Genomic DNA, 25,419 nt, shown 5'->3' with positions numbered 1-25,419 from the left:
GGACACGGGCTCAATCCCTGGTCCGGGAAGATCCCACATGCCGCGGAGCAACTAAGCCCGTGCGCCACAAATACTGAGCCTGCGCTCTAGGGTCTGCGAGCCACAACTACTGAGCCCACGTGCCACAACTACTGAGCCTGTGCTCTACGGTCTGTGAGCCACAACTACTGAAGCCTGCATGCCTAGAGCCTGTGCTCCACAACAAGAGAAGCCACTGCAATGAGACACCCGTGCACCACAACGAAGAGTAGCCCCCGCTCACTACAGCTAGAGAAAGCCCACGTGCAGCAGTGAAGACCCAGCACAGCAAAAATAAATAAATAAAATAAGAATTAAAAAAACAAAAACCAAAAAACTGAAGTCAGTCCTCTCAAAACCTTCTGTAGTTTAGTGTAGCCACCTTCATTCCTTCCCTTAGTCAGATATTATGGGTAACTTGCTGCAGCTTCAACATCAGCACTTGTGGCTTCACCTTGGATTTGTATGTTATGGAGACATACAAATACAAGCCTCTTTCCTAAAACCTCATGAACCAACCACCTCTGCTAGCGTTAAACTTCTTTTCCTCCTGCAAATTCTTCACTTCTCTCAGCCTTCAGAACCAAAGAGAGTTAGGACCTTGCTCTAGGTTAGGTTTTGGCTTAAAGGAATGTTGTTGCCGGTTTGATCTTCTAACCAGACCACTAAAGTTTTCTCCGTATCAGCAATAAGGCTGTTTTGTTTTCTTATCATTCGTGTTTCTGCTGAAATAGCAGTTTTAATTTCGTTCAAGAAGTAACTTTTCCTTTGCATTCATAACTTGGCTAACTGGCGCAAGAGGCCTATCTTTCTGCCCATCTCAGCTTTCGACATGCTTTCCTCACTAAGCTTAATCATTTCTAGTTTTTGATTTAAAGTCAGAGACATGGGACTCTTTCACTTGAACACTTGGAGGCCACCTCAGGGTTATTAATTGGCCTAATTTCAATACTGTTGTGTCTCAGGGAATAGGGAGGCCCGAGGAGAGTGAGAGAGATGGGGAACAGCTTGTCAGTGGAGCAGTCAGAATACACAGAACATTTATGGATTAAGTTCACTGACTTGTATGGGTGCAGTTCATGGTGCCCCAAAACAATTATAATAGTAACCTTAAAGATCACTGATCACAGGTCACCATAGCAGATATAATAATAATAATGAAAACGTTTAAAATATTGCGAGAATTACCAAAATGTGACACAGAGACATGAAGTGAGCAAGTGTTACTGGGAAAATAGAGTTGATAATCATGCTTATATAGCACAGGGAACTATATTCAATACCTTGTAATAACCTTATAATGGAAAAGAATCTGAACAAGAATATATGTAGATACATATAACTGAATCAGTTTGCTGTACACCTGAAACTAATACAGCATTGTAAATCAGCTATACTTAAAAAAAAAGACACGCTTGTTGCAGGGTTCCTGCAAGCGTTCAATTTGTAAAAATCAAAGTATCTGTGAAGTACAGTAACGTGCAGCACAGTAAAATGAGGTGTGCCCTTAATACAGACTGTATAAAATGAAACCTGCAGGTTGTGTCCTCTATCCCCCTTTCAGTTCTGTTTCTGCGAAGTAGCAATTTTAAGTTTGCTATATGTCTTCCCAAGACATCTTTGAGTATACTATTAGCATATATCAAAAAGCACTACACAAATAGGATTTTTATTCTTACTAATTCTATGATTTGCTTATGTCACTTAATATTGTAGATACCTTTCCATGACAGTGTATGTAGATTTACGTCATTCTTTCTTAGCTCAGAGATTACACTACATTCTCTCTTTGACTGAATATAGCTTACTTTAACCTCTCTCTTATAAATGGAGACATTTATAAGACATTTATGTAAGCACTCTGTATTCAGAGTGCTTCTTTATTTTTTGCTATTATGAATTTATCTTTAGGGTCAATTTCTTGAAATGGAATTGTGGAATAAAAGGATAAGCTTATTTAAAATTTGGCAAGTGTCACCTGATAGCTCTTTGAAAGGCTCTGGCTACATAATTTTTAAACCAGATGTATGTGTGCCTGCACACACGCACACAGTATTGAATTTAGTCTTTACGGCAGTATTTATTTAAGGGGAAGTGAGTGTTTTAAGAAATAACCTTTCATCTCCTTGTCATATGTGAAGTGCTTAGAATGGTTTCTGAAACATATTAAGAGCTATCTAAATGCTATAATTATTTTTGTTTGCTTAATTCCCTTCTATTTTGAAAATTGAAAATCTTATTAATTTTTTCACACATCCTTATTTTGAAAACCGTCAGCATCTGGACCTAAGTTGCTGTTAGCGTGTTCTGTGTTGTAATGGGATTCAACCTCAGATTTCTGTCTTTAATTGTCACAATCACTGTTTTTTAAAGAGTTATTATGGACGTAAAGGTTATGTATGCAGTACAAAGTGTGTTTTGATTGGCTTGTCTTCCGTCACTGGCATTCCGTTAACAGAGAGTCAATTACCACCATTTGCTAGTTTTTGTTGTTACCTGCAGTTAATAAAAAAAGTCAGTGACTTAAGAGAGTTCATTGAAACTTGAAAGTAATGATGAAAATGAGAATATGTCTCAACTTGTAAATTTGTACAAAAGATTGCCATTTAAATATAAAGCGTTCATGTATATAGTCTTGGAGAAGTAAATCTTTGTGATAACTTTGAAAGTATTTGAAAAGGAAAGTATGAACAAAATCTATTACGACTATCCCTGCTTCTCTATACATTTGATGTTATGAAACATGTTCATAGAACGTTCCCATTCAGGCTTTTGCAGTGTTTTTCAACAAGGTGTAATAGTATATTGAAGAAGTTACTCGAGAATAATTTAATCAATAAACTTGGTTAATCATGTCATTAAATGCAGAGAAGAGAGGAAAAGCATAGAGGCATCTTTCACGGTTGTACTCCCTGCCTCAACAACAGGTACAAGTCAAAATCATTCCTTGAAATTTCTAAAACTATTCACAAAGAATGGACAGATTCTCCGCAAGAAAGCTGTGCGAGGTATTGGCAAAATTTCTTTATCAATGCACCTATTAACATATTGCAAAATGGGAGACTTCCCTGGTGGCACAGTGGCTAAGAATCAGCCTGCCAATGCAGGGGATTCAATCCCTGATCCGGAAAGATTCCCTCATGCTGCAGAGCAGCTAAGCCCGTGCGCCACAACTACTGAGCCTGTGCTCTAGAGCCCACACGCCACAACTACTGAAGCCCACGTGCCCTGGGGCCAGCGTGCCACAACTACTGAGCCCACGTGCTGCAACTACTGAAGCCCATGCGCCTAGAGCCTGTGCTCTGCAACAAGAGAAGCCACCGCAATGAGAAGCCCGCGCACTGCAGTGAAGAGTAGCCTCCTCTCGCCGCAACTACAGAAAGCCCGCGCGCAGTAAGGAAGACCCAAGGCAGCCAAAAATTAAAAAAATAAAATAAAAAATAAAAAGGACCTGAGTCCATTAACAACAACAAGAAAAATATACATATATATTGCTAATGCCACAATGGCATACGTTGTAAGAGAGGAATCACATCCATGTGTGGCAGTCATCAGATGTTATGCTTTGCATTCAGGTGAAACTGCTTGTGTACAGAGTATGCATCAGCTCTTTTCATACACACAATTTAAATACGAGAAGTACTTGATGATTTTTTGTTTGTTTAAAAGAGTAATTCCAAGCTAAAGGAAAATAAATTCTTTGTTTTATTAATATTCATTTTGAGAGCAATGATAGAGTTTCAGTATTGATAGAGCACCAGCTATGTGTGGACAGTAAGGGTGGTATTACTGAATGAAAGAACTTGAGCCTGAATGTTAATTCACATACTTCTTTTGCAGTTAGTTGTGTGTTTACTTATATGGCTCTAGTGTTGAAGATATTGGTGAAAAGATTGAATAAGATCAAATATGGCCAGCATGCATGTTTTCAGCGTCTTCTGTGAAAACAATTGGCTGCTGTTCCTTTCTGTAATACACTAGTTATGAGAGGGCTAAGTTCTTATGTAACTTTTTGAAGTGTAGAAAGAGATTTCTCTGTGTTTTCATAAGGGGTACATCTCAATTCTGTGTGTATTATCTTGACAGCCAGAAGTTTATGCTTCAGTATAAAGTACAGTATTCCCCCCTTATCTGCAATTTCACTTTCCGAGGTTTCAGTTAACGGCAGTCAACCACAGTCTGAAAATACTACATGGAAACTTCCAGAAATAAATTATTCATAAGTTTTAAATTGCTCACCGTTCTGAGTAGTGTGATGAAATTGCTTCTCATCAGGAGATTTAAGAAAACTTCTAAAAAAGCTGCACTGATTCTGAATTGCTGGATATTGTGATAAAGATAAGTTTTTAAAAGTAGAGCTGTAAACAACATTAATAAACACTTTCCTAAACTTTTAAACGCTTTGAATTTGAGTTACTATGCCATATTTACTCACGTTATGATATTGTTCTTGCCATTCTTTGACAGACCCCTTATCCCTCTGGACAGAATGCAGGTCCAACCACGTTGGTATACCCTCAAGCTCCTCAGACAATGAATTCACAAGCTCAGACCCGTTCTCCGGTAAGTAAGCAGAAACTTGTTCTAGGTAATATTCTCCACCTAAGTTTGTGTTTGTAGTAGCTTAGGTTCTTTTGGCTAATATTTTTACTCGATTTTGGAAAATTTTTACCAAAATAATTTTTTAAATTATTATTACTATTATTATTGGATAGCATTGCATTTTCAGACTTTTCCTATAGGAATAATTTGAATTTATTAAGAACAAGAAGAAATGGAGCTTTTAATCTTCTTTTACTTTTCTGTGTCATTCAAGTTCTGGTTGCATTCAAGTTCACTTCATCTCAGCTCTTAATTTGTTATTTGTACTGTTCAAAATTCAGGAGAAGTGTAAAGCATGATTTTGAAAGTAAATTAAATTTCATTAATTGGACTCTGAAATTCCAGTGTTTTGGGAAGTAAGACTTCTGAATCGTTGTTACTAGATCAGTTCTAACTATTTGACTGTGTGGACATATGCATGACTTATACCAATAGTGTATTTATTTCTTCAGACGGTAAATAAATTGTCATACAAGTGTAAATGCTATCATCCTCTTTGCTCATCTTTTACATGGATTGCAATAAGTATTGCAGAGACTGAGAATTTACTCAAGGTTTATCCTTCTGTTTCACAAAAGTGTACAGTGGCTTCAGCTGTCCATTCCTTAGAATGTTGTTTCCTGCCCTGCATGATTAGTTTTTGCTAGAAGGTGTTTCTGTAACATCTCACATTGTCTCTCACACCCCTACTTGTATCTCAGCTCTGTGTTTTCCTCAGAATACAGGGATCTTCTTTTGGTTCTCCACCTTTGCTTTTTCGCCTGTAGTACAGGAATATTTCATTGCATTAGCTCCTGTTCATTTGGTTTTATGCATGAATTTAGGAATATTGAAATATGTGATAGAATTGCTCAAAGAACTAGGAGATCACAGACTTCACCAAAATGTAATCTCTTTCTTATCCTCCTCCTACCTTCCTTTTCCCTATTACCCTCTTCTCCAATACCTGTTCTTAGATCCTGGTTCTTCCCAGCGGGTGGAACCATTCTAAGGAGGTGGGACTTTGGTCCTAGTTGGCCGTTTGCTTGTCTGGGTTTTTTTGTTTGTTTTTTGGGGTTTTTTGCCGAAATGGTCAACAAGATGTCTGATGCAAGTTTTGTTCTGAGAGTGGTTTGGGAATGTGGACACTTGACTACTTGGAATGGGCCTGAGATCTCACCAGATTAATTTAGATAGGCCCCAGTTCTAATCATTAAACATGGAACGTTGTGGTAAGCTTTTATTGCAAAGGATTCTATGGCCCTTTTTACCCCTTTACCCCTTTTATAATTATTGGGGAAAAATAAAAGAAAATTAAATTTACATGGTTAGAACTGGCGCAAAACCTGACTGAAGAGCTGCATCTCTAAACCAGTTTTTTTGACAGCCCAGCAGAACAGTGCCAATACATTGCACAGACAACTGGAAGAGGAGGAAGGTTTTGGAACAGACTCCCGTTTACAGGTCCTTGGCTGGAAGAGGCTGGATAAAATACTGCATTGTAAGCAATATAACAAACTGTACTTCTTGCAGGCAGTGGTGCCTCTGGCACTCATTATTTTTGACCACATCCATTTATTGGCTGATGAACACAAATGCACTGATTGCTTCCTCTCTGAAAGTCTAACCTAGCATGGCAGTTTTTGCCAGGCATAGTGGGGAAAAGAATAACAAATTGGGTGGGTCTTCTCTATTGGGAATTAGACAGGAGTAATTTGGGGTTTAGATTCTTCTTTATTTTAAACTTGAAGAGGGATATCCCTTTCAGATGAATTTGATTTTAAAAGATAAATTTCAAGGCTTCTTTTTCCCTCTTTCCATTTTATAATTGAATATCAAGGGGAAAACTGTCTATAGTTGTCAGCCATTTTTCTGTGGTCATAAACTCTTCAGACACTATCCTCTCTGCAGTTTTTACCGTCTGCTCTGCTAGTGACCATTACCACCCCCATTACTAAAAACCACACACATAACATTCCATTACATACCCCAAAACAAGTGCAAGACTAGCAGACCCCACACTACTCTTGCTTGTTGTTTTGGGTCCAGTTTTCTTTGCTTCATTTGTGTTGGTGCTGGGAGGGTGAAGTTGGGTTTGGAATTTGGCAGGATTGCATTTCTTCTGACATCCCAAGTTGCCATAGTCTAGTCTCATCCATCCCACAGCTATCCCAACGGGTGAGGAGAGGTAAGCTGTTGCACTAAGGAAGGGACTCTTCCCATGGCTTTGTAGAGCAGCTAAAGCTTACTCCGTTCTATTTCTGCATTAATGGGCCATTGGCAATTGCACAGTTTAGGCTTCTCTGTTCTTCCCTGGACAGCTGCCTTTGCAATCCAACTGGCTTCAAGTGGCCCCCCTCCCTCCTTGAGGTGATCTTTGTGCCTGTATTTCTACTTGATACTTAGTATCTTAGTTAAATTTATATTGTTGAAAGTCTTGTTTAAAAGTAAAAAAAATAGTGATAAGCTACCTGTATGTTCCATTTTCTGGTTGTATTGGAACTCTTTAAACTGTAATTTTTTTTTAAATAGCTTCCAAAATAGTGAAACTATTGAATGGTTAATTGGGAGAGGGGGACAGTTTGGCTTTTGCAGTAACCTGTAACCATTGGTTATTTTTATATTCTGTGGTGCTAAGTGCCAAAGTTATATCAATATATGTTGGCCATGCTCAGTTACCAACTGTGCACAGAAGAGTGAGTGGGTGGGTGGGTGAGTGGGTGGCATTAACGTTGGATCCAAGTTCACAGAAGATTGCTTTCCTTAATATCTACAGTCCTCACCATCTTAAAGACCCCTCTTTAAAAAGAAAAGAAAAAGAGAAAAGAAACAAAAGTTTCTATTTTTAATATGAGCCAGCAGCGACTACAGTTTGTTCTGTTGCTTACAGTTACCCATAGGATTAAGACTATTGTCATTACAAATGAAAAACTCAATAGCCAATGGTGACTAGTGCAAAATAGACTAGGGTACTTTCCCACTAACTTTTTTTTTTTTAATATATGTGTAATTTTATAAGGTACTCCTCTTGCTCATAGAAAATTCTCTTTTGACTGGAACATTCCAAATATATAAAGTTTCAACTTTTATTTTAGAGCCTTAGAAATGGGGCCTTTCTGTGGAACAGTGATAAGACAGGTACTACTGTACTAAGGTTAATTTTTTAACGTGGCCCTTCTCTCCCATTTCCTTCAAAAGTGTCATGAAGAAACATCTCACTTCTACCCGCTCCCCCCCACTTTAATACCACCTGGGTGGTATTAACCTATTCTTGAAGCTTGATGTCCGTAGTAGAGGTTTGATCTGTGTTCTTTTCATAGTTGGAAAACTGAAAATGTAAGACATCAGTTTCTTTGAAGAGAAAATATTCTGCAAGAACAGTAGCTGCCATTATCATCATTCTGAAAAACTATTTTACAATGGTTGTTAGCAGATATAATGGCTAGCTAACACACTTTAATCGTACAGGTCATGGAGAACTCATTAAGTTGTATTGAATAACTTCAAAATATGTTAAGGTACTTTTCATTACTTAAATAATAGGTATACATTTTAGCTTCTAAGGTAAATTCTTGATAGAGCTGTCTTCAGTCATCTCCTACCTTGTGGCTTGTGACCCACTGCAATTCCTTGAAAATTTTTTATATTAAGTAATGGCAGTGGAGGAAATAATTCCAAATCTCTTGCATATGCTATTGTGGGTAACTTAAATTCTGAGTATGAGGGTTTGTTTCTTAGTTCATCTTCAGTCTGGATAACCCATTATAATGAGCTAACGGAAGGAAGGCTCAAACAACTGAAGGAAAATATGTATTTTAGCTTATTAAATGTTTCAAGTAAAATCCTTGTAAGGTTTGCATTCAAAACTGCTCACTAAATATTTTCTGTTAACTGTTAAAGAGGGTGGTTAACATTTCAGTAGTTAATGTGTAGGTAGCCAGTACATGACTCTACGGGCCGGAATAATTCCTCTGTTCTTTTTAGTAAAATCACCTTGGAAGCCCCGTTTTGCTCTGATGAAGAACTATTTGATCTTAGAGATTTTGTATTTAAAATTTGTTGGGTGAAAAAGCTTTTTCTTCCATTCTAAGTTAGTGAAAGTAAGAGTTGGAATATGTATTACCTGCTTTCAAGTACTCTATGATTTAGCTAAGAAGTTAGGTTTTCTTTGGCTTTTATTCTCAATATCAGATAGCAGTAGGTACATGTATACAGTCTTGTGCTGTTGTGTATAAATAGTAATTGAGAGATTTGACTTCTTTTACTCTTTTTTTCTTCTTGAGCTTATAATAGTACTGCTTTGATTACTAATGTTACAGAATGATGTTCTTTACTACTGTTAGCTTTCATATGCCTGGTATTAAACATTACTAGTTAATTGAATTTAAATATATATAATTATTTACATATATTTATATATCATAAATATATTATATATATATTTATATATGCTTATATATTTAGAATAGATAAATTTTAATCTTTAACTCCAAGAAACAAAGGAAGATACTGAAATTTCCATTTCATGTGTGAGATATCCATTTAACTTAAGTAAATTTGAAATCCATCCTATTACATTCTTTATTTTCTGCTGGACATTATAATTACCTCCTGGCTATTTCTTGTAATGTAAAAGCATTTCTCATTCCCTCTAGTTATATCACTTGCATAAGCATAGTTGACTTTTCATATGTTTGTCTTAATATAACCACTTAGTGTTTCAAACTTTCTTTTGCTTTATTTTAGGGTTTAAAAAAATTCCTATCAGAGAAGCACCTTTATGTGCCTAACAGCTTAGCTGTTTCTCTCCCAGCTGATAAATGGCAAACTATTTCTGGTAGAGGTGTTAACCTCTTGACTCTCAGTACCTGTCTGTCACTGTCCTGCAGCAAAGCTTTGACTGTTTGTGTTTTTTTTTTCTTGTGGGTTTTATTTCTTTTGGCATAATGTGTGACATTTTGGTTTTTGTTGTGGTGTTTCTGACTCTTTGTGCCTTTCCTTTTGTGTTTGTTTTCCCTCCTTTTCTCAGTTTGCAGCGGGGCCTCGACCTGCCCATCATCAGGTACTGTACCCTTGCCCCTTCACTATTACTCTTAACTAATAGGTGGGGGCTTTAGTAGTTTCTGACTCTTAGAATGCTGCCATTCCATGGACCCACTCAAACCAGTCTTTTCCGGAGTAGCTTCGGTCTGAGGTAATGCACTTCTTTTTGTATTTCACAGCATTTTGTTATTAACAAACCAATTTCCTTCTGTTTATTACACAGTTTAAAAATAATAGAGTTTTTTACTTTCCAAAAAGTAATTGCTCTGAATTTAGAGGACCTTGAAAATGTTTAGATATATTAAGCCATTACAGATTTTGTGGATACCTGTATTAAGTTTAACTGAATGGAATAGGCAACATTCTAAGGGTTTTCTGTTAACATCCTGATGTAACTTGTATTGATGTGTATAAAATAGCATTAGTATTTCTAAAACCACTTAATCTCAGTTACTAACTTAGACCTAATAACAGATTCATTAACAATAATATACATTCATTTGCTGCATAGAATTATCTTTATTCTTAGGATATATAGAAAATAGATACCTTATTTAGTTTTAATATTTTTAGCCTATTTGTTCTTTTAAATGAAGTAATTGTATAAATTAAAATTTCAAAAATGTATATGCAGACACTAGTTTATTTAGCAGGAATATACTAGAAGGGATGGTTTGGGAGAAAGAAAAAGACTTGCAGAGTTTTTTCCCCAAAGTGTTCTGAAACATTTTCTCATTCTGTAGTAGAAAGAGCCTACTAAATTCTAAATCTGATAGATCTGGGTTTATATTACCAGTCTACTGTGTAACCTACCAGCTGAGTTAAGCAGTTCTTTTTCTGAGCCTCAGTTTCCTCATATGTAAAATGGGGTAAATACTTACCTTTACATCACAGATAATATATGTAAGTCAGCTACCATAAAATAAGCAGCCAGGAAGGGTTGGCTGTTTTTAATATCGTCATGCAACTTGGTATGGTTTGATAAAACGAGAGGAATATTACCAACGTTTACCTGTGGTATCATATTTAGAATTCTTATTACTGAGTAAATGGTTATTGTTTAATTGAAGCCTTTCATTATGTAGCAGTGATTTAATACAAAGCTCTACTTCTCAAAATACAGTCTTTCCAATTTGGACGATGTAAAAGCCAAGCAGATTCTGAGGTGTTAAAGACATTTTGCAGGAGAACTCAGAGGTGGTTGTATGAAGTAGATGGCAATTCTTTGGATTTGATAAAGAAAACTCAGGGGTATCTTTTACTTGATAGAGATAGCATAGTTAAAATACTTTAAGAGCTTGGACTTTGATGTCAGCTAGACCTAGATTTAACTCTTCCTTATTAACTGGATGTTCTTGGGCAATCTACTTACTGCTCTCAGCCTCAGTTTTCTCATCTGTAAAATGGGGGCAGTATCAATACCATCTCAGGACTAATGTGAAGAGTAAATGAGATAATACAAATAAAATGATTAGCAGAGTGACATATACTACGAATCTAGGGGATAAGATTACTAATAATTAAAAAAATAGATAATCTCTGAGGTAAAAAGATTGATTATACATTTTTTTGGTAACAGATCTAGTCAAGGGCCATAAAAAAGGCAGGGTTAGCATTTCAGTCAGGGGTAAAGCTAGTTACTCCTGACAGAAAGTTGGAAGATCTCTGTTCAAGAAGCAGAGTAAAAAGAAACTAGTCATTCAGTAAAAAGGTTTCTGAGCTCCTTCGTATAAGGCTGTTTCTATTACTTGGGTTCAGTTGCAGTGGTCCTCAGATAGGGAAGTTGTATTTAAGCCTTTATATATTGTCATCTTTGGGAAAATCTGTTTGTTTGTTTTTTTAAGAATACCAGGTGTGCCTTTTTAAAAAAAATTTATTTATTTAAATTTATTTATTTTTGGCTGTGTTGGGTCTTCGTTGCTGTGCGAGTACTTTCTCTAGTTGTGGCAAGCGGGGGCCACTCTTCATCGCGGTGCGCAGGCCTCTCACTATCGCGTCCTCTCTTGTTGCGGAGCACAGGCTCCAGACACGCAGGCTCAATAGTTGTGGCTCACAGGCCTAGTTGCTCTGTGGCATGTGGGATCCTCCCAGACCAGGGCTCGAACCCGTGTCCCCTGCATTGGCAGGCAGATTCTCAACCACTGCGCCACCAGGGAAGCCCGGGAAAATCTATTTTTTAAAACTTTCTTCTGAGCCTAAAGGTTTGTGATACATTTTGTCTTTATTTAATTCCAACAACCAAGGTAAACTGTAAGAAATCTTCCTGAGAAAAGGTTAATTTCTATGCTGAAATCATTTTTCATGTGTAATATGTCTCAAAGAAAAGTATTGACAGATGATCCTTCATTTATTTGTAGGATGGTGCATGTGAAATTACAGCATGTTTCAACCATTAAAAAAGGAGAACTCGATATGCATATATATTTATTATTTATCTATTAGCAAGAAACCCACACTAGTTTTTTGGGGGTTTTTTTTGCGGTGTGCCGGCCTCTCACTGTTGTGGCCTCTCCCGTTGCGGAGCACAGGCTCCGGACGCGCAGGCTCAGCGGCCCTGGCTCATGGGCCCAGCCGCTCCACGGCATGTGGGATCCTCCCGGACCAGGGCACGAACCCGTGTCCCCTGCATCGGCAGGCGGACTCTCAACCACTGCGCCACCAGGGAAGCCCCCCACACTAGTTCTTGAAGATGGGTTCTTGAGATGCAGCATAAATCCAGAGCATTGCTTTTGGATACAAAAACTTCGGGTAGCTGGCCGCTTTTACTCTGGTATTCTTCCTTCCTAAATACAATTAAAATTCTTTTCCTTATACCTCACAGAATTAAGTGAGTAAGGAAATACATAACCTTGGCTCCAGCTGCTGCAGTAGTAGCTACCTTGGAGAAATAGAGAAGGGGAGAGTGTGGTTGAAGTGACACTGCTGAGCAGCATGTAGTTGAACCAGTGTTGTGGAACAGCAGGGAGTACACTGTTACGAAGAATTTGCTGTCTTGTATCCATGAATGTAGGAGCCGGTTCGGCTTATTTCCCTGTGGAGTTGGTATTGGCATTTTGGATGGAATAACCGGTTATGAAAAACTGCCCTGTATGTTGCAGTTCCTTTAGCAACTTTTGGGCCATACATGCCAGTGGAATTCCCCCAGTGACGATTTAAAAAAACAAAACAAAATAGACCTTCCTACATTTCCAGATACACTCTGTGGAGGTGATGCTATTTCCCATTTAAGAATCCCTGGCCGAAGTCTGTATTTAAGAGATCTTCTCCTCAAACCTAAGCCAAATAGAGACCTAAACCCTAAGAGGTTCATGGAGAAGCATGGATTCATGCTCATAATACAAAATAAGACATATAGAGGCTTGCATAATGAAAGCAATACAGTTGATAACAAAAGTTGAGTGGTATACAGAAAATACATTTTTTAAGGGAAAACATCTTTGTCCTGGGATATTTTTAGTTTGTTGTGATTAAGACTCAAAGTTGAAGGCCCAAATGGTTTTTTCACCTACGGCTGTTTGCTTTGGCCAGAAGGAATTAAATCAAGGGTTAGAGTTAGTCTTGACTAGTTAGAATTAGTGAATAGATTTCTCATTTCTCCTTTATTACATTATTCATCAGTGACTACCTTTCCAATCATATGTCCTTTCATGCTTTGATCTTACTTTTTTTACAAAATAATTTGATGCTGGATGATGTTTCCTATGATTGATGATTCTAAAGTCCCATAGTAAATACATAACTTCTCGTGGATGTTTAGTAACCATTGGTTCTAGAAACTGTTGACTGAATATAATGCACGAGGTGAGTGTTGGGAGTTCAGTTTTATTTGGGGAAAAATGAGGACTGTAGCCTGGGAGACAGCATCTCAGATAGCTCTGAGAAACTCCTCCAAAGAGGTAGAGCGGGGGAAGGTCAGTTATATATGTGATTTTGGTGAAGGAGGAGTACATGTAATCAAGCACACATTTTTTTGCAGAAGGTTGCTGCTAGTCTCGTGGGGGTTACTGCTAGTCACGAGGAGCAGACGTCACCATGAATGATTTTAGTGCTTTTCTAGATTTGAGGAGATGCAAGTATTGGGCTCATAAAATCTTCTGAAAATATCTATCTAAAGGCCTGTTCTGCCAGTTTTTCCCCAGAGCACAGAGGGCCTCATTCCTGATCTCCACCCTGAACTCCTTTCAGTGTGTGTTGAAGGTCAGCGGCTGCAGCAGCTTGTGATTTAATCCTGGTAGAGGCAGATGACAGGTGCCAATTTTTAGTTGGCAAAATGATGCAAAAAAAAAAAAAATCGGTAGTTATTTAGATGAGCTATTTGAAGGTAATTGCTTGGGAAAAGAAAACTAATAATCTAGAACCTATATATTTTTTCTTTGTAAAATGAAGTTATCAGAATTGAAATGAGACAAATAACAAGATTTTGGATGGTAAACATTTTTAGTTTAATACAACCAAGAAACTGCTACAGGATGTGTATGTTTCTTGGAACTGCTTTTATTTAGATGATCTTTATGTGTGGCCAACCAGGGCTCTTTTTGAGTCCCTCAAGTCAGGGATATCAAGTTCTAATTAGTATTATGTCAGCCACATCATCTTCCTGGTACAATTAATTTTTGGCTTTTGCAGGGTTTCTTTAGATTAATAAGGATGTTCTATTCTTTTTGCATTTTATAATCTGAAGAGAGCTTTAGCTTAGAATACAGTTTTCTTCAAAGGTAAAAGAAAGTAGTCCTAAGTTATTTTATATGCAGAACACTCTTGGCTTTAGAAATGTGTCAACTATTTTTATTCTGATATTTGAAAATCCCAAGGTAATTAGAAACTGAAAGAACAGAATGTACACCCAGAATTAAAACAAGTGACTTGGTATAATGTAGATCTGGCTTGTGTTACTAACTTCATGTCTTTGGTCATTGAAGTTTGTGTAATTGTGGTTTAAAGTTACTTATGTTCCTGTCCTTATTTTACTTTTGGATTTCACAAGAAATAGCAAACGTTGGTTACACTCTATGGCTGAATAGTCTTTGCGTTATGAGGAAAACCAGGGAATTGGTATTTTAAAGTGTTTGTGGAACAAAAACATTTTGCAGTATGTTGATATGTGATTTTAGGTCACATAATGTTCAAATTAATTGGATTTAGCTTAAACAAATAATAAGCTTCATTAAAAAACAGTGTTTGGCATCAAGGAGTATGTTACCTGGGGCAAGCATTGAAACTATGCATGTTTTCCTATTGTAGTTTGGTTCTTTCTGCAAAAAGATTTAAAAAAAAGAAACAGCTGGCTTATGTTTATCCCCTCCCTCCAATTATGACCTCTAAAGGTTTCTGTTCTCCAAGTTGTGCTGTTACATTTGAAGTCCTAGTCCTTGGTAGAGAAATATTTGTATTGCTCTAGACACTTTCTTAGATGTGGAAAATAAAATAAATGAAGGCTTTGGGCTTGCCTCTGGGGCCAGACCTGGCATATCAGGACCTGGCATTTAATGGATAGGAAATCTGGCCAAGCATCTATGCAGTCTCATCACCAGAACTCTTGTATTTTTCAGAGCTTGATGTAGGCCAGTGATGGGCAGTTTTATCTGGTGCCTTTCTCACAAGGAGTTGTAGGATTGCAGCAGAGACAGTGAAGAAAATATAGGCTGGGGGTTGGCATAACTGGGATTCAGTCTAACCTTTTCTGCAGACTAACCTTGGACTTCAGCTTTCTTATCTGTGAAATGGATAAAATATGCTTACAAATGATGTTATATTGAGGTGTTATAATAACAATGTTTCCTAAGGGTATTGTGGCGAATAAAAGTACCAGCCTGTCACAGTGCCTGACACATAATAGGCCCTTGATAAGTGTCAGTTTCCTTTAGCAGTGAGACAGCCTACCTTTCCCCTTTCCCAAGCTATTTTTACCTATGAATGAAGTGTTCTCCAAGGATGCTTGTTTCCCAGACTCTGCATTATGATCTGATAGAACACTTTCTTCTTCCTGACAGAATCCTTAAGGGTTTCTTTCCTCCATCTGACATAATCCTCTATGGTAACACTGTCTAACAGAACTTTCTGTGATGAAGAAACTCTTCTGTATCTGTGCTGTTCACTGTAGTAGCTACTAGCCACGTGTAACTATTGAGTGCTTGAATTGTGCATTGTGGCTGAAGAACTGAATTTTAAATTAAATTTAATTTAAGTAACTAAATGTGGCTAGTGGCTACCTGTTGGACAGTTCAGCTATAGGGCTTACATTTCCTAATTCTTAGTGAAACTAAATTATGTGATAATATGTGTTACATGCAGGAAAACAAAGAATTTTACATGAATAACCTTCATTATAAATTGTTGTAAGTCAGCAGAATATCTGATTGATACTTGAATGATATCCCATTATATGGACTCTTTACTACTTGTCCCTTTCTAACTTGTCAGAAAATCATAGCACTAACATTTTTCTTAAGTACTTAATTTTTTTTTAAAGATATTAACCTAAAAAATTTTTTTTAATTAATTTATTTTTGGCTGCATTGGGTCTTCTCTAGCTGCTGTGCGCGGGCTTTCTCTAGTTTTGGCGAGCGGGAGCTGCTCTTCGTTGCGGTGTGCGGGCTTCTCATTGCAGTGGCTTCTCTTGTTGCGGAGCACAGGCTCTAGGAGTGCGGGCTTCAGTAGTTGTGGCGCACGGGCTTAGTTGGTCTGCGGCATGTGGGATCTTCCCAGACCAGGGCTCGAACTCGTGTCCCCTGCATTGGCAGGCAGGTTCTTAACCACTGTGCCACCAGGGAAGTCCCAACCTAACAAATTCTTAATTGAGATTCTTACTGTTTACCCCTCCAGTAGGTTGAATTATATCTGCAAAAAGCTGGGGATTTCAGAAACATATTTTTCATATGGTTTTTATTGCTTTGCAAATTAATAAGTACTCAGTGGTTTTTGACATAGGAAGAACTAATGTGATTGAATAAGATTTTTCCTGGTTACTGAAAATGAATAGGTGTTTTTCAAAGAATTTCTGGTTATTATATAGTTTTTTAGAGATATTTTTGTCTTTTGATGATTCGAGAGAGCGAAGTCATGAGAAAATGATATATTCTAATTAATAGCATCTGGGTAATTCCCTGGTGGTCCAGTGGTTAGGACTAGGTGCTTTCACTGCCAGGGCCTGGATTCAATCCCTGGTTGGGGAACTAAGATCCTGCAAGCTGCACAGCATGGCCAAAAAAAAAAAAAAAATTAACAGCATCTTCAAAAAGCATTTATTACCATTGTTATTGGCCAGGAAACTTTGGTAAAGCTATAATTACTATGTCTTTAGAAGGATTTTCCAAGAGGTAACTTTTTCCTTCTTGCTTCTAGAGTGTTTCTGTGAAGGTCAGCAATCTTAAGTACCCTATAAATTCACCCTATGTTTTAAATGTATCCTAGCCCTTTGGAGCTACCCAAAGTACCACCTCAAATGAGGGCTGTCATCTTCCTCTGCTGTTTTCCTGGCATACTAGTGGACCATTGAAAGATAAAAGACTAAACAGATTGAAATCCAGTTTTGAGATGATACGTTGTACAAGGTTCTTTTCTCCTTACCTGTCCCGTTTCAGCATCTTTTATCAGTGACTTGGATTAATGCCATGCCTGTCAAATTTGCCGATGGTCATGTAGTTTTGATATCGCATGATGTATTTAGAATCCAAAAAAAAATCTGTGTAATCTGAAATGATGGGTTGAAATTAGCTAGATAAATTTTCAAAGGAATAAAACACTAGATTCCTATATGAACTTCAAAACACAACTATAAGAGTACACACAGAAATGAAGAGCATGACTTACTGCCAGGTTATATATAAAGAATATTAAAGAATTTTAGATGATTGTAACTCAGTACTAATTGGTAGTAAAATGTGGTTGACAAAAGAGCTCCTGTGATCCTGTGATTCTTGTTCATTAATGGAAACAGAGTTGGCCAGAATAAAAGAGATATATTGTTTCTTTACTCAGCAACAGATATTTATGGAATGAGGGCCTGGTATGGTCTGGGCAGACCTGGATATTTAGGTTTGGCTCTCTACTTTGAGAACTTTGAACAGTGGGAGAAGATTGAGAAAAAAGAGTTAGCTGGTTAGGGAATTTAAAAATCTTGGTTGGAGGGAGGGGGGGTGGAGGGTGGTGATTGGCTTGGAACAAAAAATGGTGATGTGTAAGTTGGCAGTGATGGCAGTCTTCAGATAACTCAGAGGTTTGTCACTCCTGGAGAGGAAGGATTTGACTTTGATGTGATTTTGGGGGGATAGATGTTAGACCAGAGGGTAGATGATACAGAGGGATAGATTTGGAGCCAGTAGAAGGAGAGACTCTTGCAGTGTCAGAACTCCATTTAACAATGAAATGGAACTGTGTCCTGAGTTGCTAAAGTCTCATAACCTCAAAGCATGTCATATAAGAGATTCAAACTTTAGGTATATGGTTAGACTAAATGGCCTGTACTGTCCTTCCAAAACAGGATAGTTTGATTCTTTTAATGATTCTTCAGTACTCAGTGGAGAGGAAGAAGGATTCAGAAGCATTGCAAGCAGTTTGGGAAAGCCTGTTCACATCCACACACTCTTTTCAATAAGCTGTGGTTTGCTGCCATGCCTACCGACTATTAAATCTAATTCTGTATTTACAATTGAATGGTTAGGAGGGAGTACAAAAAAGAGAATCCATTTCTTTTTATTTCTTTGCATGTCCAACCGTTACACCTTTTCTAGTCCTGGAGATATTAGAACCTCGTGTGTGTGCGTGTTTGTGTGAGTGAGAGTGAGTGAGTGAGTGAGAGAGAGAGAGAGAGAGAGAGAGATGGTGTACTTTATAAAGGGAAAGACAAGCTCCAAATAGCCTTTCATAGTAAAAATCTTAGTGCAGTGAAGTTGAGTAAAAGTAGGCCTCTTAATTGTACCAAGGATTAAAAAAGCATATGAACGAGTTTCAGTTACTCCAAGGGAGATAGAGAATTAGAATCTTGTAGGTAGGAGAAATTTGTTTTCCTGAATGATAAACATGAATTTCATGAGGTGACTGATGGAGTGTTTTTCTTACCAGAAATCAATTACGATTGAGGGATCTGCTACCCATCAGTGTAGTTAGATAAACGTCCTGCCACATCCCTTCAGCCTTTGAAAAGAAAAGATTTCTTCTGACTGATGTCACTTGTTTGAAATTATGAGGAGTGTTCCATTTCATGAGAGTTAGAGTGTGTAACAGTTAAAAGTACAGGCCCAGAACCTGAATGTGTTTAAGTTACACGTGGCAGACCTTTAGGAAGTTACTTAATCTCCCTGTCCCTCAATTTCCCCATATGTCTAATGGTGGTGTTAAAAATAGTACCTGCCTTAGAGGTTTGTTGTGAGGATAACTTAATATATTGATACATGTGGAGTGCTTAGAGTGGTACCTGGTAGCTTAAAGTACTATATGAATCTTCATTGTTGTTATTTAGTGTTCCTGTTTAATACAAGTTTCTACTTAGCCTCAAAGCTGAAATCTTAGTTTATATTAAAAAAAATATGGTATGTCCACATAACCACAAATTTTGTGTTTTACTGGCTTGGCTGTATGTTGACATTAAGAGTATCATTAGAAACGTTTGTTTGTTTCTCTTTCAGAGCAGCTTAAGTAAACAGTCTTATCCTATTCAGAAATCTCCTTGAATAAAATGTAATCTCAGTTATTCTAGACAGGCTGGTTAAAAATTCCAGCAGAACAGTTGGAAAATAGTGGTGAGAGAAGTATTTATGGGAAAACTTTACCCATGTCTATTTTTCCTGTTCTGCATAAGTTAATGGACTAGTTTCCTCTCTCTCTCTCCCCCTCACCTCCCCGTAACACCATGTGTCTTAAGGCAATAAGTACTCTGACAAAATTTGTTGGTAATATAACCACAGTGGATCATCACCTGTATCGGTTTGATACTCTCCTTGTCTTGCCTGCCCTCTAGAGTTCATGGAAAAGATTCTTACAGAATTAATCTTTTTATCCACTGTGGCTCACATCTAGTAGTGCTCAGTAAGTTGAGCCAGGTGAATGACCCTCCTTTCCTTGAGTCCTGTAACAGTTTTGTGGCTCCTGTGTTATATACACCGAGTTATAAAAATGGTTAAGTTCATTCCTGAAATGTGTTCACAGCTCACATTGATGAATAATAGATTCTGTCTGCTATGTAATTAGGAGAAGTGAAGTCTAGCCTGGAAAGTTTACTAGTCCAGTGTTCCTGGTTGCAAATGACAGAAATTCTTGTGTCTGTCACCAAAACTGTGTCCGTGGAGATAACTTGAAGACTATTGCTGTCATTGTGACCCAGCCCAGGTTCCTACGTTATCACCCTTGCCTCTTGTATTTTCTTTTCCTCTTCACCAACTACTCTCTGTAGTTTCCCCCATCTGGTTTCCCCATTCACTTCATTCTCCTGCTATACCTTACTGTCTGTTGCTTTTCTGTGACTTACTCTCTTTAGGGCTTTCTTTCCCTTGGGGTGTGAGGGCTGAATGGGGATGAGCCTTGGGCACTGGATCCCAATTCTTCCAATTCAGCACAAGATGACAAGTTACTTCCTACCACCTGTGGGTAGCTTGATGCTTAAGAGTAGGATATGATAAGACCTGAGTGGGCCCAAAGGTCAAACTTGCAGTTATTTGGACCAATAGCAACACTCATGTCTGGAATTGTGAGACAACTCAAGAGACTTTGGAGCTAGACAGCATTTTTAGAGTATTGCTATATTTCCCCATTTTAAAGCTATAAGTGGCCTCTTATATACCTGGTTAACTGAAAAGAGCAAGTTTCTGTCATGTGGAGCCTGGCAAAAGTTGAAAGGTTTAGGTATTTCTTAGGACTTTTGCAAACTTAAAAGTAACAAATGGCACTTCTACTGTTAACTCTCATCTCCGTTGAAGATGGAGAGCAGATCATAGAGACGCTTAATAACTTATGCTGAGTCATATCATGGGGGAGAGCCAAGAGTAGGAATCAGTAGATCCAATGGTACTTGTCCACTAAGCATACATTTCCTTTCAAGCTGTTAATACTTTTGGCTACTATTAGAATATTTTTGCCACTGGATTTATTTACTTTTGATTAAATGTCATTCGATTCTTCCGTTTCTTGTGCCCTTGAATTCTCAAGTAGAGAATTGTCATTCTGATTTTCTAATCTTCTTTCTTCTCCTATTATTACTAAATAGAAAGATATTTTTGTTGAGCTGCATGCTATGTCCTACCCCTTCCTACTGATCTATAAGCTTTTCCATTGGCTTTCTTTCTGTTTCCTGCTGCTTTCTTGCTTCATAATTGAAGGGAGGATTCAGACCCATCCAGGTAACAAACGACTGGTTCTGCATGGCCTCTTTATTTCTATATTCTCTTATTATTATTATTAGAGTGAGATTGATTGTCTGCTGATGCATACACGCATTCACGGTGGGAATTTACTATTGGCATATTGTTTCAAGGCTTTTAAGCCTGCAGCGAAAACCATAAACAACCACAAGTACCGGTTACCATTTGAAAGATTTGAGATGTGCTCCTTCCAGACCGTTCTCAAGCCTGTCTAGATTTTCCACTTTTATTGCAAACTATTTGAGAAAGCAAAATTGGGTTCAGTTTAGTATGAAATTGCCACTGTTTGCAAAATGAAGGCTTTTCGTATCATGTGACAATTAGCGTGTGACAGCCCTACAGATGGTTTTAGTTTAATTTGACCTTGATAAACTGAGATGAAGATTTTTATGTCCAGCAAGATTTATTGTTATTCTAAATCCTTTATAAATGACTTGAATGGTAGTTTTTTACGGGACTACTTTAATTTTTAATAAGTTGATAATGAGCTATCTACTCTTTATGAAAGAAGCAATGCTTTTATACAACAGAACAACTTTTAGAGCGATACCAACTATCCCTTTTGTTATATTTTACCACACATTTTAAAATTAATAATTTATGGTGTGGAATTTTTAGCTTAAATTAGCTGAGATTTCATTTTAAAAGTGAGGCTGCCCTACTGTTTTCAAATGAGTGACAGCATTGACCAAAGCGTGAATCGGTGTGGCTGTGCCTCGTGTGGAATGCTTTTTGTGAACCCAGATATAGGCAATTAAGTCTCTCTTTATGTATGTTGTATTTCTAATTCAAGTTGATAAGACTTTTATAAGTGGAAAAAAGGAGAAAGCTCAAGATAGTAAAATTTATATACTGCCCTTTGTAAAAAATACATATATATATTTTTTTCTCCCCTCCTCAGTTTTTCCAGAGGCCTCAAATACAGCCTCCTAGAGCTACCATCCCGAGCAGCAGTCCTTCCATTCGTCCTGGTGCACAGACACCCACTGCAGTGTATCAGGCCAATCAGCACATCATGATGGTTAACCACCTGCCCATGCCGTACCCAGTGCCCCAGGGTCCTCAGTACTGTATACCACAGGTAAAGTAATCTCTCAGATCCGTGTGGTCCATCAGCAGAGTGGGGATTAACTCAGATTCTCATCAGAGGGAACAGGGAGGGTGGCTGGTAGCTTTGGTTTTTAGTGATGTGTGAACTTTTCTGTTGGATATAAGTCTAAGCCATTTTGTCATTTTTCATAATATCATAAGGAGATATTTCTTCATCTCTTAAAATTTTCTAAGATGATAGAGAAGTTGTTTTTATATCCTAGCTTTCTCCCAATCCCTTACCCACAACCAGCTGCTCTAAAATAGAGTCTATAACTACCTGTTCCAGTAATACCATTCAGTGTCATTGAAAGCTATCAGCCTGAAATAATTTTACAATGAGCTGATGTCTGCCTGTGCCCTGATTTGCTGTGTGGCTTTACCTAAGGCGCACCTTTTCTTTCATCCTCATTACATCTTTTTTTTTTAATTGAAGTATATTTGATATACAATATTGTGTTCGTTTCAGGTGTGCAGCAAAGTGATTTGGTTAGACATATGTATATTCATTTTTTTCAATTCTTTTCCATTATAGGTTATTACAAGATACTGAATATAGTTCCCTGTGCTATACAGTAAATCCTTGTTGTTTATCTACTCATTGCATCTTAATGGCAAGCAGGTGTTTTGAACATGTTTAACAAAGTGGCTTTACCTCCTTTAAATGATTCTCTTACACACACATAGACGCACGTGCGCACACACACACACACACACACACCCCTCTACACCTTTATTTTTCCATAGTAAGCTACCTTCATGTTACTTCCTAAATGTCTGTAACCCCTCTCTTGCAGTACCGTCATAGTGGCCCTCCGTATGTTGGGCCCCCACAGCAGTATCCGGTTCAGCCACCAGGGCCAGGTCCTTTTTATCCTGGACCGGGACCTGGAGACTTCCCCAGTGCTTATGGTAAGTATGAAAAATTAGGCAATTTCTGCTAGTTTGTTGTGCTTATTTCATTTTGTTGTTTGGCAGGTCAGTTTAGGTAGTGAGGTTTGGTGGTGTGAAAGATTTTTAAATAAAATGTTGCAAACAGTTCTGACCTGAAAGCTTTTTAGAGCGGCTTACAAGGAAAGAATATTATAGAAACGCATTTAGTTAACGACACCTTCTGAAGGAGCTGGTAATTCTGTTGCAAAAAGCCCATGTCTCAAGAGTCTGATGTCTGCTGCTGGCTCATGATTACCTAGATTGTTGCTGGATTTTTGCTGAATGCATAAATATACCTTATCTCCCTTCCATGATTTCTTTTTTTCCAAGCATTTACCACCATTTACCAAAACATTTGTTAATGTTTTCTCACTAGAATGTAATATCCATGAAGGCAGGGAATTTTATTTGTTTTGTTTACTGCTATATCCCTAGCACCTAGAGAACAGTGACTGGTAGGCACTTAGAGAATATACATGGGATGACTGAATTTAACTCAGTATACCTGTGGTTCCTTTTCTGCAAAATTTTGGTAAGATCTGTGTCATGGGGAGGTTTTGAGGATTAGTTAAATGGAAATGCCTTGAAAAATTACAAGTATTTTTAATGTAGAGAAGCAAGCACCAAGCTTATACTTGGTGTGTGAACCGATACTAAACTAAGGAGTAATGAAAATTACTTATTTTATTCAGTAAATTTCTACTACATACCACACTTGTTTTATCCCTTAGAAGGCGAATTATAAGTGATAAAATCAGCAAATACTAGAAAAGTTAAACTTTAAGATTCAGTAAGGGGACTCCCCTGGTGGTGCAGTGTTAAGAATCCGCCTGCCAGTGCAGGGGACATGGGTTCAAGCCCTGGTCCGGGAAGATCCCACATGTGTTGGAGCAACTACTCCCGTGTGCCACAAGTACTGAGCCTGCACTCTAGAGCCCGCAAGCCACAACCACTGAATCCACATGCCACAACTACTGAAGCCCGCACACCTAGAGCCCATGCTCCGCACCAAAGAAGCCACCGCAATGAGAAGCCCATGCACTGCAACGAAGAGTAGCCCCTGCTCGCCGCAACTAGAGAAAGCCCGTGCACAGCAGGGAAGACCCAGCAAAAATATTAATTAGTTAATTAATTTAAAAATAATTATTTAAAAAAAATTCAGTAAGCATTGCTCTCTTCCATTACAGCAAGGACGTATTAAAATTTTAACTTGGTCTTTTAAGATGGTAACCCACCCTAGATAAACATGTATCCACTAACTATTTCCTAACATTGGGATTAGTGGCTCAGTTAAAAACCTTTATAGAATAATTGATGGGTATTAGAATAACCCAAGAAGGTTTCCTTTAGGTTTTGAGGTGAAATAGGCAAAGCAGCCAAGTGTTAACTAGCTTTACTTCTTTTAGAAAAGGAAAACCTTTCTGTTACTTGTGAAACTGCTGTTTCAAAATGATATACTTTAAAACTTCATTAAATGTCACAAATATATATGTTTATTTAACTTTATTAAAGTGGTATTAAGTGGTATTTTTACTAAGAAATACTTGATATTTTCAGAACAATACGTGTTTACACATATGTTTAAAAGGAAAATAATATATGCACATTACCCAGCTTTAACATAGAATATTGCCAGTACTGTTGAGGTACTTGTGCATCCCTTGAACTTAGCTTTAAGGCACAGTTTTCACACAAGTCTGGTGCCTTTGTATTGGTACTTGCTCTGAAAATTTAAATCCAACTAAAATTATTTTGAGGTGTAAAATTGGCTGTTGTTGTTATCTAGAATTTATTGAATAGAAAAACTTTAAGATGAGACTATCTGTCAGAGTAAACATGCTGAAATTAACAGTATTTCTCTTTCAAATCCATGTTGCAAAGGGAATGCAATTGTATCTTAGAATTTACAAAATTATTTTGAAAGGTTTCTCACTGAATTTTAGTCTACTGTTTATTTACGGATCACATAAATGATTTTTTGACTCAGAAAATATCATCATTATAAGTCTGTGCCAGCCCTCTTTCTTGCTCTTGAAACTACTGCTGCAGTATATATGGAAACAATATAGATGAGTTTACTAGTAGAGAAATATTTTGATGATGTGTATATACAGCGTTATAACATTTTGGTTTTATTTATTTCTATTATATATAAGCCATATTTATTTATTTTTACAAAAAAGCAATAGATTGAGGTGCAGTTGTATCTCAGATATTGTTGATGTCTGTTCCTTTTGATAGATATTCTTTCTTCCCCAGGAAATTCTTACATAGATCCAATAGACATTGAGTAGGTAGTTCATCACCTAGATTAAAACACTGTTTTCCTAGTTTCCTTAAGATTAGAAAGACGATCTTAAGATAGTTTTTCATTATGAAAGTAACCAAGTTGATGAAAAATACA

General features: G+C 37.5%; 1 protein-coding gene across 1 annotated transcript in view; it reads left to right on the top strand.

Annotated features, from left to right (window-relative positions):
• LOC112414374 (eukaryotic translation initiation factor 4 gamma 3-like) overlaps positions 1-25,419 on the top strand; it is a gene marked incomplete at its 3' end in the record, with an annotated part of 147,175 nt that overhangs the window by 89,070 nt on the left and 32,686 nt on the right. Inside the window, exons 3-6 of the mRNA XM_024766866.1 lie at positions 4,486-4,581; positions 5,987-6,100; positions 21,895-22,074; positions 22,880-22,994. Of these exons, the coding sequence (XP_024622634.1) occupies positions 4,552-4,581; positions 5,987-6,100; positions 21,895-22,074; positions 22,880-22,994 (439 nt within the window). The remainder of the gene's footprint in view (positions 1-4,485; positions 4,582-5,986; positions 6,101-21,894; positions 22,075-22,879; positions 22,995-25,419) is intronic.

This window comes from Neophocaena asiaeorientalis, unplaced genomic scaffold, assembly GCF_003031525.2.
Source record: "Neophocaena asiaeorientalis asiaeorientalis breed wild unplaced genomic scaffold, Neophocaena_asiaeorientalis_V1.1 scaffold79, whole genome shotgun sequence".
Classification (NCBI taxonomy): Eukaryota; Metazoa; Chordata; class Mammalia; order Artiodactyla; family Phocoenidae; genus Neophocaena; species Neophocaena asiaeorientalis.
The sequence above is the reverse complement of the archived record's forward strand: the minus strand, read 5'-3'. Positions and strand labels throughout refer to the sequence as shown.